Genomic DNA, 12,782 nt, shown 5'->3' on the forward strand with positions numbered 1-12,782 from the left:
GGCATCTTGAATTAAAAGATTTATCTTTCAAATCTTTTAAAAGATAAATCTTTTAAAAGATTTATCTTCTTGGGATAACACTAATAGTTCCATTGCATAAAGGAGGCTTCAAGACTGATGTAGAAAATTACCAATTGATCAGCATGTCAGGAGTCATTGTTAAAATATTAGAGAAGGTTGGTCAAGAGCAAAATACAGGAATGGATAAATGGAAATGGAAAACTGTATGGGGAGAAGCATAGTTTTGTCAAGGGTAGATTATAGCTGAGTAACTTGCTCACATTTGGCAGACTGGGCAAAGGAGAACAGATGTCAGTTTAATGTGGCAAAGCGTAAGGCTATGCATTTTGGGGTGAAAGGATTACCTGCAGTATACCACATTGGTGGAACTGTACTCCAGAAAATTGACGAAGCTGAAGACTTGAGAGTGTTAGTGGATGGAGAGTTAAAGTTTAGGGGGCATATAGCAAAAGTGGCTAAATCAGCTCATCAGATCACTTGTTACTGAAGAATACTTTGATGAGCAGAGACAAGCAAGTTATTGTTCCTTTTTATCGAGCCTTGATAAGACCCCATCTTGACTACTGCACACAGATCTGGACACCAGGGTTTCTTGGTGATGGGGAGGAGGTGGAGAGGATCCAGAGGCAAGTGACCAAGGTAGCAGGTTTATGGAATGTACCTTATGAGAACAAGTTGAAGATCCGTGGGTTGCAGAAATTGGTTGACAGGCAGAATAGGGGTGATATGATTGAGACATTCAAATTACTGAAGGGTTTTTACAAGATGGAAACTGAGTAAGAGTGTAGTTAGCAAGGGTGTTAGAACCTTGCTAACTACACTCCATTCTTCTTGCTTGGAGAGTGGTAAATGAGTGGAATAGGTTGCCAGACTCTGTTGTGGGTGCCATGACTGTGAATGAGTTCAAAGCAAAGTATGATAGATACTGCACAAATGCTGAACAGTTCTTGACATGTTTAGGGCTTCTCTCAGTGAGTCTAAGGACTCCTTGGAGCTGCTCAACACCAGGTGGTTGTTATTTCCTAATTCAAATTCTTTGTACATTCAAGTCAATCTAGACTATCGCTATCAATGAGAACAAGGTGTTCTCATTGATAGTGATAGTCTAGATAATCAGCATAATCAACAAGATGTTTTGTGTATTACGTTCTCTCCATGCATGTTCTGATGCATTATAAATATGATATACTTATGTGGGAACATAGTAATGACTACCCATTCTCTGAGCAGAAACAAAACAAGTATTTGCCATTATTATTAGCTCTACTCTTTTCTCCAAATTTATTTGTGAATGTATATGTCACTAATAAATTTCCTACTCTTTAGGTCTGTATCAAGACCCCCTCCCCCTTTTTTTTTTTTTATCTCTGCACACTAATAATTCAAAAAATTCCATCGCTTCTTCCATAATAGATCCTTCCACAAGTACAAATAGGTGTATTTAATTTTAAATTCTGAAATTTACCCACATTACTGTACTTTAAATTAGCTCCAATTTAAGAAGGCTATCTTCACATTTAGTTGACTACTACAGCTGATCACTCATTTCCCAGATTTATAGTACCTGGGTAATGCATCTTAAAAAAACTTATCATTTAGAAGGATCTTGCAGGTTTCAGTCCTCTTAGTCTTAGTAATAACAATTATGTCAATAGAGAACATTTAAGTTCACATTTTAAAATTTAACCACAGTGGTAATACAGGTAAGAGACCTACAGACACCTACTGTTATATCACAAATGTTATAACAACTAAAACAATATAAGAGATCACACTCTCTTCATAGATGTGATCTATCACTACTTATAGCTATTACTTTAATTTTTACATCAAGCCATCAGTAATATATTACCAGTAACTACAGAAATTATGGAATGATATTATAGCTGTCTATATACTTTTACTATTTAGAAAATTAAAATATAATAATATAAAATACAAAAAAAAATTTTTTTTAAATCTACACAAATATAGTACAAGAAATTTTGTATATATGTGCTGTACTTGCATACTGATGGAAAAAAGTGCAAAACATTATGAAACATATACAAATGAAATGAACATAATGAAACATATACAAATGAAATGAACATAATGAAATGAATATCATACAAAATATCTTTAAAATATTTAATATTTTGCATATTGAGCCTTAAAGATGAACATGCATTACTAAAAACAAATTGTTTTCAAATTTGTAAAACTATTTCTAAACGTATTCCAAATGTTTTTGATGTTTCTTAGCATTAGCAGAAAACATTTCTGCATCAAAATCACTCACTAGGAAATTAATATAAGGGGAGAAGGAAATTCCAACATCCATAGTAAATGGGAATTGTTATAATCAAGGATCACTGTAATTGATAACTCATAATTGCAAAACTAAGTGTACAAGGAGGATAAAAAAAAAATAAAAAGTTACTTATTTTTATGTGAATGTGTGGGGGAGACATGTATAGTAATAACAGCATTAATCAAAAAGTACTGTCAACAATATAAATTGAAATATAGGCTCCTCTTCTTGTACAGAAATCTACAGCCATGCCATATCTTTTCTTTGGAAAAGATGCCTCTAAAAGGAATGAAAAAAAGAAAGGACCCTTCACAGTATGAATCTAAAACCTATTTATTCCACATAGGGAGTAGAAAAACTACCTCTATCCTTAACTTTTGAAAATCAGTAGGAAGTTATTATCCACCTTTTAGCCTGGAAGTAGTTAGGTTATTTTTACTTAAGTTTATAGAAAAGACAGTGAGGAGAATATGGCAGATAACTAGAAAAAGTTTTTCTAGTCAAGAACCACCGAATTCGTGTCTATTCTGTAAATTTAGCATCATGGAAGTTCCCACGAGTCTACACTACAGGCACCTAAATGGATATTGTCATGCTAGTTTTTAAATTCTATAGAATACAAACTTACATTATTTTCATCACGAGGTCTAAGTTCCTGAAGAACTCTTCGTGTCCGGGGACTGGCCATCTGGATCAGAGATTTAAAGTAACCTAATAAAAATAAAACAATACAATGTTACTTATTTCTTGAATATGACGGGTCACATATCAGGATAAATTAAGCAAAATTAAATCACTCTGTGACTGATGACTACAACACTGATAAGTACAGCAAAACTGACTTTTTATGGGTCTGTGGTTAAGTGAGACAATAAATCTTCAACATTTTAGATTGAGGAAACTGCATACATGAGGAAACTGCACTCAGAATTTAAAGTTGCTAATTACAGTTGCTAATTATATATACACACCCATACACGAGTCCATCAAAAAAATATATACACACTTCAGCAAAAGAAAAACCTGTATAAAAATTATAATACTAAATTTATACAGACATCAAGGGATGAATACAAGTTATCTTTTACTTCTACAATTACACGAGGTGCTCAAAGTGTTTACCATTAGTGTCCAGACACTTATTATTACAGCAAACTACTGATTGCGCAACACTGACCAAAGTCCAGTGGGATTCTGCACATGCCGTTTCAATTTCTTTCCGAAGGGCCACCAACGTATCTGGATTTCTACAATACACTACATCCTTTAGTCCCTCATAGGTAGAAGTCCAAGGGTGTTAAATCAGAAGAACATGGGGGGGGGGGGGTTAACTCAACTGCACGTCTTCATCCTATCCATTGTTCCTGCAAACTCTCATCAAGGTAAGCCCTCATGTCTCAGTGGTAGTGTGGTGTGTACCATTGCATGCAATAATTTTGGGATGTAAACTTTCCATTTAGCTGCTTTAAGAATGTGCCGTATGCTTGCGCTGCTAACTCACATGCACAATGTGTGGTAGACTTCTGTGGTCAGTGTGTAAACTGTTTCAACACCATAACCGAGGAAGCAGAACTTGTTACTGTGCGAGGCCTCCTGGATCTTCCCTTGTGCACATCACACACAGTATGATGGGTCTCAAACTTATCAAATATGTGCAATTGTCAGACATGTTGGAGGTTGTGTTGCAAACTCACACCTCCATTGTCGTTTAATTTCAACAACATTCTCAAATTTGAAATACCACTTTAAAATGGTCTTGTGTTCCTCGTATGCCAATTGTGCCTCGGCTATTTTGCTTGATTGTCCTACCAGTCACGTGTTGATGCTAGTATTCCTGTGAGTAATGACATCTTTTGCTACTGTAATTTGATACAACTTCAAAAAAAGTCCATAGATGATGACATCTGTTAAAGTGTGTGTATACATATTTTTTGACAGACTCTGTATATATATATATATATATACACACACACACACGCACATACACATACGTAACCTTAGAATATCCACAGAAGTAAGGAAGAATTTTTCTATCGATCAAGCCAGTTTTGTTCATATAGGATTTTAATGAAAGCTGACGTGGAATAGATTTGCATAAAATTATAAACATTCCCAAAAGTTTTATCCAAAAGTTGTAAGAAACTCAATTTAGTACAACTGACTTTACAATCCACAAAAACTGCCTTTGAATTATAAAACAATCATTTCAGTAGCATGAATTCTTCCAAAGAAGAATAGGAAGAATTTATGACAGCCATCTGTTGTGGATCTGGAATAGAGAGAAGATTGTTTATACAGAGGGACATTGTCATTATGATAACAGATGCCTCCTCAGATTCCTTACAAATTCACATAAAGTTAGTCTCACTATCTTAAGGAATTTAAATATAACTAAAGGAGACAGAAATGGAAGATTATCATTAAAAAAATAAACAAAAAGCTACCTACATTTGGAGGTGATCAACAGGAATGCAGGAAGAACACCATTAAGTAATGCTATCAAGAGTAAATTCATCTCTGACACCAAGCTTCCATTTTTGTTAAAGCAACAATTTCCAATACAGGTAGGTAGTAAACAAGCACCAATTAAGCCAAGTCCCCTCATCTAAATACAATCAAGCATTCTGAGGAAGGTCTTTGTGCACTCCCCAAATGTGGGAACAGCATTCTAAGGTCAGGCCCATTTGAGCTCTTATTTATTTATTTATTGTTATGGAGTTTCCTCCCTTTTTCTCCCCCATCCCTATTGGGGCGAGTTAAGCCCCCTCATGGGGGGTTAAGTATTTATGGCTGTAGATCAGTGTGTGTGCACAGGGCCGGTTTGACTGCTTGCGGAATGAAAAACACCAGATAAACTGGAGGAAAAAACCCTGCTGTCCATGCCCAAGACCGGCTAACTTGGCTATGGTTAAGGAAGATCCTCAAATTCCTCACGTCTTCGATGGGAATCGAACCTGGGACACTCCTTCCCCAGTCATATGGTTGCAAAGCGCACAGCCACTAGGCTAATAGCACAGACATTTGAGCTCTAAAGTGCTAAGAGCTGAACAGGAGAGTTACTGTTCTGAACATAAAAACAATGTCAAGCTCTATAGAAGCTGAAGAGGCTATGAACCTGATGTGCTTGTGGCAGAATAGGTTAGATGTGAAAGTTAACTTCAGAAGAGAAAACTAATCATTGGCATGCAGAATATTGTCAAAAATGAGGGATAGTTATACATAGTCTTTCTCTGGGAAATGGGACAGGATTGCATTTTGGTGGCATTAAAATTCACCAGAGATCAGTGTTTAAGGCATTGTTTAAAGAAGATCTTAAAGCATAAATTATCTGTACATTACAATATTTTGAAAATGATAAAGTGGAGTTGAGAGTACTGTCATCAGCAAAGCTATGAAACAGGATTAGATGTCAGAAGGAGACGATAATTGACAGATAAGAGAGAGAATGTAAGCAATAGCACAGAGCCCTGTGTTTTCACTTGCCCCAAGTTACGCCAGCATTAACTGGATAATCTGATTAAAGAAAACCATCCACCATGATCTGCAATGAATGATCAGAGAGAGAAAGCTGGCAATTCATTCAAAAAGGGAAGGAGAAACCACACCCTTGGTAAGAAAGTTATGATGCCAAACTCAAATGGCTTGGAAATATCAATATCAAGAGTGACCACTTGAGTGGTAACAATGTTGATTCCACCAAGATGGTGGAATTTTGGTAATTACTAAAGTTATTGGTGACTCTCCAAGTAGTGAAGCAGTTGGCTGTTGACAATCTTTTCCACAACAGTCAACTGCTTCATTGTCCTGTTGTTCTGACTTCAGTATTTTTAAGAGTACTGAGGTCAGAGCAACAGGACGATAGTTTGATGGTGACTTTTATCTCCTTTTTTTTTTTTTTTTTTTTTTTGAGAACAGGCTGGATAAAAACTTGCTTCCTACAAGATGGGTGTAACTTCTGGACTACAAGCTTTTAGTATAACTGGAGGAATACTACTGGGGCTAGAAGACTTATTGGTATCAAGACTACTGAGTATTTTTCCTTCTGCAGAAATTTCAAAGGGGGGAGCATACCGTGGATAATTTTTGGAATAGTGGGAAGAGATCTGTCTGGGTCATCTATACAAGAGTTGAAGGATAAAACTGATGCAAAGAGATATGTCTTATCTTTAAGAGATGTTACCAAAGTAAAAAAAAAAAAAAAAAAAAAAAAAAAAAAAAGATGAGAGAGAAGTTGTATCCCACATCACAGCCTTGACAAGGGACTAGGAGGCTTGACTGCCTTTGGAGAGGAGACAAGCTAAGTACATATTGCCTTGCTTTGGATTTGTTGCTTTTTTTTGCAATTGTTATGGACTGTACAGTTTTAGACTTGGAAAGCTTTGGTAAAATTGTTTAAGAAACAGGGTTTTTTAGATAACTATAGAATAACACATATGCCACAGTAAATAACTTTTTCTTCTTCTTCTTGGCTCCCGTAATAGGCAATTGTTTGCCTGTAATATTTTCAAGGATTCTAAAAGTCTTCTGCCCATCTCCTCCTGGGTCTTCTCTTGATCGGTGTCACTTTGGTTTATATTTCCAAGCAATATTTGGCTATCTTTCCTCATTCATTCTTTCTAGATGGTTTTTTCCAGTTCTTTCTATAGTTTGTGATGTCTTTTGTTATGTTAATTATGGATAATTGTTTTCTTATTCCTTTGTTTCGTATTTTGTCTATTTTTTTTAATATCCTGTGAGCAGTCTTAGGAACTTCATTTCTGCAGCTTCCACTTGTCTTTTATCTCGTTCTCCCCAAGTCCATGTTTCACTATCACATTTAAGAATTTCTTGTTCTATGTTTATGGATGACTAGTTTGCATTGTTCAATTTCTTTACATTGAACTACTATTGATTTTGTTTTATTTATTGAGATTTTTTATGTTATACTGTTCTACTGCTTTTGTTCAATACGTGTAGATTTTTCTGTAGTTGGTCTTCATTTTCAACAAAAATAACTTGATTATCAGCATACAAAAGGCTGGTTAATTCTTTATTTTCAATTTTAATTCCTATGGTTTTGTTTTTCCTCCATTCTCTCGAATTTTTTTCCATATATATATGTTGAAAAGTATTGGTGATAATCCACTTCCTTGAATGAGACCTCTATTGGTTTTAATTTTTTTGGTTATTTCATTATTAATTTTAATATAGCTTTCTTCTATTACAATTGCTATTGCTTCGGTAGTTTGAGGTGGAGCTTTCAATTCACTCAGTATGTTAATTAATTTTGTTCTGTTAATTTGATTCTTTGCTTTCTCATAATCTAGGAAGGCCATGTTGGCAGGTTAAATTCTATTCTTTTTTCTATAATTTGTTTGAGTGTAAATGTGGGTTCTGTGCAAGATCTTTCTTTCCTAAAGCTGCATTCTTCTCCAATAATGTTCTTGGCCAATGATGTTCATTTACTTTCAATTATATCTAAATATATTTTCTGTAGTTTCTGCAATCCTTTCTGTTTCCTTTTTTGAATATGTTTATGACTATTGCTGTTCTTCCATTCTTGTGGGATGTTTCTTTCTTTCCATATTCTGTTTACAAATTTAACTAATCATAATTGAAATGGTTTAGAGCCGTATTTGTATAGCTCTGAATTTATTCCATCTTCTCCTGTAGCTTTTCTATTTTTTTAGTTTTTTCAACATTTTCTTTAGATCATTAAGCTTAGTGGTTCTTCATTTGTTTCTTGACTTATTACTTGTTTTATTTCAATTTGATTATTATTGTTAGAAGCTGGGTGTAGTAATTGGTCCATTCTTTTAGGAGGGGGCCTTCTAATTATAGATTATCCTTTGTTTTTTTAAAGTCATTTTTTAATGATTTTATAGCTCTTCAGTTGAGGTTCATTTATGTCATGCTCTAATCTTGATACAATTTTTTCCCAGTCATGTCTTCTGATTTTCCTAGTTTCTCTTCCTGTTATTGCTCTGATTCATCTATATTCTATTTCATTTCCTATGGTTCTGTCATTTAACCATTTAAGGTAAATTTCTTTTTTCTTTCTTTTCTTTTTTTCTTAAAGATTCTATTTCTGGGTTCCAGGTTCTTAGTCTTTTCCTTTGCAGTTTTATTCCTATGACTTCATATGCTGCTTGTTTTACTATTTGTTTAATGTTTTGTCATTCATTTTCTATATCTGTATCTTCATTCATTTTCTTTATATGATTTGTAAGTCTTCTTTGATATACTTCTCTGACACTAACTTGCTGTAGTAGTTCTATCTTAAAATGCTAATGCTTTTGTTTTCGCAACTATTTCTTGTATTGTTTCTATTTCTCTGGTTTGGGATCTTAATTGTACCAATTAACAAATAATGGTCAGAATCAATATTGCATCCCCTGTATACTCTGCAGTTTCTTATCATCTTCTGTAGTTTTTCAACCACTATTATATAGTCAGTTACGCTTTTATATCCTCTGGATTCCCATGCATATTTATGTATATCTTTATGTTTAAAGAACTGTTGGTGATTTCAAACTATTATAAGCTACAAATTCCCCGAGTTCGCTTCCATTATTATTTATGGTGTTTTCTCCTTGGTTAAGCTGTATAACTGAGAGGAGACCTCCACATAGCCTTTAAAGGAATGCAGAGAACAGAAGACCTAATGTCCAATCCTCACCTTCTCGTGGTGCACTCTGTTGGGTATCTACCTGGATACTGAACAAATGAGGATGGGCTGGCAATTTGGGATTTAGCCAACCAAATTGTATTCTTATTGGCTTAAACCAATATACAAAATGATGGTACAACATGACAAAATTTCATGTGGCTGGGGCGTCACCTGGTTACACAAGGCCGGTCTTGTTTTCGCCAGGGGAACCAGGGTGAACATCAACAACCCTGAATGACAAAGAAATGGAGCTAGCTGAGGAATCAGATAAGTACCAGATTGACATAATAGGGGTGACTGAAACAAAAAAGACAAAAACTGGTGAGATCTTTCTGAGCAATAAATACAAAATGTTATATGCAGGCAATGACAATCAAGGAAAAGAAGGAGTAGCCATAGTATTCAACACTAAATACAAGGCAAATTTTGAATGTCAGGCAGTCTCAAGTTTTTTGATGTGGGCAAATATCAGAATGGGGAACTGGACAATGAGATTTATTTGTGCCTATGGTCCCACAGAAGGTTCTACTAAAGTAGAAGTGGAGGAATTTCTTGATGTTTTAGAAAAAGCAACTGACACAATGAAAAATTGGTCCTTGTTGGGGATCTAAATAGCAGAGTAGGTAAATGATTGTGAGACATACAAAAATATTTTGGGAAAATTTGGAGAAAAGAGCAAAGCTAATAATAATGGCAAATATCTGTTGGATTTCTGCTCAGAACATGGACTGGTTATTACTAACATCATGTTCCAACATAAAAATGTGCACAAATTCACATGGAGAGAAGAGGCTAGGAATAAGAAAAGTCTCATTGACTATGTTATTGTTGATAGTGATGTTTTCTCCCTGGTGCAGGACACCAGAGTGTACAGAGGATTTGAAATTGGAAGTGATCACTATTTAGTCTTGAGCAGGATAAAATTGAATTTCATATTGAAACGAATAACATGTAAGAAAGTTTTAAAGCAAATAAAAGTTGAGCAGCTCTCAGATGTGAACTGCAGACTAAAATATACAAAGATTATTGAAGAAAAAATGAAAGAATTTGAGAACAGGAATCAATCCTTGGAGATACAATGGCAAACTCTGAAGAAAACATTGATTGATTCTGCCAGAGAGGCATGTGGTAAGGATGTCTGCAAGGATAAAAAAAAATCAGAACTCCCTGGTGGACACAGGAAGTTAAAGAGGCAGTGAAGGAAAAGAAGAAAGCATATCAAAAGTTCCTGGCAAATAAGTCAGCTTGTGCTCTTAGAGAATACAGAGACAAATGTAAGAAAGCTAAACACTGTGTAAAACTAGCTAAACAAAAGTTATGGGAAAACTTTGGCAAGAACACAGAAAATAAATATCAAGAAGGTGGCAAAATATTCTGGAGCTTGTTGAAGAAGCTTAGAAATGGAGAAAAGAGTGCTGTAAAAGGAGTTAGAGATGATAAAAGTGATATGAAAACAGTAGAAAAAGATATCCTTGAAGTATGGGGTAACTACTTCAAAAAATTGCTAAATAAAACAAGCAGTGATAGCACAGTGGTAAAAAACACTCAACAGTCAAGAATACATATCCATACTTTAAGTAGAAAAAGCCATCAAAGGCTTGAAATGTGGAAAGGCAGCAGGAGTAGATAATATTCAACCAGAAATGCTGAAGTATGGTGGTATAAAAGTCTTACAGTGGCTGCACTGCATCTACATCAGGGGTTCCCAACCCTATGCCCGCGGGCGCCATGGTGCGTGCAGAACAATTTGTGTATGCCCGCTGCTGTTCAACCATGTGCCGTATAGTTTGAAATAATCACGCAACAATTCATGGCAAGCTATATGACACATGCGTTAATGACACATGACTAGTATTAAACACATATAATGTAAAGTAGATGCGCATTCGAAGTTGTTCATTCCAGTTTAAGAACTGGAATATCATCATATTCTCCTAATTATGAAGCACTGGCCAATGAAATGCAATGCCTAAGATCACACTAACTTACATATATATTTTAATTTTTATATAATGTAAACTTTTGAGTAATAAAACATTTGATTATAATGTAAACTTTGTATGTATTCATTTAACAAAAGAATTCAAAAAATTTGCTTGAAAAAAATAGATGGTGCCCGTCGCCCTATCAGTATTTTAGAATGTGCTCTAGGAAACAAAAAGGTTGGGAACCCCTGATCTACATCAATGCCATCTATTGCTCACCACCGCCACCACAATTAGTATTTTTTTTGTCTGTAAACTGCGTGTGTTCTGAAGGGCTGATTTGTCTGTATGTGATCAACTTTCAGAGATAAATAGTCAAACAGGTCGGTGGGGTGTCAGAGTTAGGAGAACAGTAGATACAGCAAATGAAAGCAACACAGTGAAGTAACAAAATCTTGAAACAGAGCCAATTACTAAAGAGGTTTCCAGGTACAATATTAACATGAGATATCAGACTTGACAAATGCATAAGTGTCACTCTCCTTTTGAAAAGCATCATGGAAGATGTAATGAGGAAATGGGAAAATTTAAAAATCAGAGCTGCAATGGGGAAGGACTTGTAGTCCTTCATGCCCCCCCCCCATGCTTGGATGAAAATCTGGAGTGTCCAGATTCCAAGTATGGTCTCAGGCAGTACTCTCTCCAAGCGGTTATACTTGGATCTCCTCCAGGCATAACCTGGCAAAGTAAGCAACAGTATTATTATTCAACAATTAATTAGGAAGCTCATCCAAGATTCTGCTGAAAAAAAGGACACCTTACTTTACAGAAACAAATAAAAGTATGCAAGGCATTTTCCTTAAATCTGCCTCTTCCTTTAAAAAACCATCCTCACCTCGATAAATTTTGATGCATAAAACTCCCACCCTCATATCTCAGAAACACTCATCTCCTCAGACCATCAGTCCAATGGAATCCAACAGGCGGCATGATTTAGGACTTTAGGTCTTGCTTTGTTTCTTCACTTCAGTCTCATTTGTAGTGCCTACATGTATGTATCTGTATGAGTGCAAGACGAAATCCCCCAAGACAAAACACCCTTAATTTAAGTGCAAAGTAGGACAAAATTCCTTTTCTCTGTTCTCATACTTTAACAGAAAACATAATATTATATTTTTTGTTAATATTATATTATATATAATATTATTATTAATTTAATATATTTAATTAATTTATTATATTTAAGTAAATTTAATAATGAAATAATCCTGAAAAATATAATCATTGTCCCAATGTCACACTCAAATGACTATTTAGTGATCATATAACCTACACCTATATCTTAGTAGTCTGTCAGGAATTAAATCAAAATTAACCTCATCCATTGCTGATGACAGCAAGTCAGGTGTGTGTTGGTATATAGGGTTTGTAGATCTAATCAGAGGCATCAGGTCCACTTCAGCCATGGTGATATTATTGTGTGTGGGAATACTGTATACTGTTTGTGAGATTTGGGGAGTTTTTAAAAATCTGTTATATTCTCTGAGTGGCTGTAAGAAAAATCGATCTATCTTCAACCATAATGGAGATCACTGAAAACAATAAAGGTGGTCGTAAATTGCATACAGAAGGCTATACACCAAGAAGAGCTCAAACATTACATGAATATGTTGGGAATTTTCATATATACTGTATCTTCACATATTGCAAACAAAGTATATCAACAACCACTTGAAGTCCGTTGTGCCACTGGCCGACTCAACTCTGGAACATAATGTCCGCTATCTCCAGAAAGAAGCATTGTCAAATGATCCAACATCCCGATGAGAACTGGAGATTATTAGTAGTGAATGGAAAATCACAGGTGCTTAAGGGTCAAAGCTGTATAACTGAG

General features: G+C 35.1%; 1 protein-coding gene across 3 annotated transcripts in view; it reads right to left on the reverse strand.

The window, feature by feature from the left end:
• Positions 1–12,782, reverse strand: part of ArfGAP1 (ADP-ribosylation factor GTPase-activating protein 1) — a 320,099-nt gene that overhangs the window by 286,409 nt on the left and 20,908 nt on the right. For all 3 annotated transcript variants that reach the window (XM_090409895.1, XM_090409893.1, XM_090409894.1), the window contains one exon: positions 2,943–3,025. In XM_090409895.1, coding sequence (XP_090266021.1) covers positions 2,943–3,002 — 60 coding nt within the window. In that variant the 5' untranslated portion in view covers positions 3,003–3,025. The remainder of the gene's footprint in view (positions 1–2,942; positions 3,026–12,782) is intronic.

The sequence above is a fragment of the Typopeltis vanoorti genome, chromosome 20 (assembly GCF_054136105.1).
Source record: "Typopeltis vanoorti isolate ZY-2024b chromosome 20, IOZ_Tvanoo_1.0, whole genome shotgun sequence".
Lineage (NCBI taxonomy): Eukaryota > Metazoa > Arthropoda > Arachnida > Uropygi > Thelyphonidae > Typopeltis > Typopeltis vanoorti.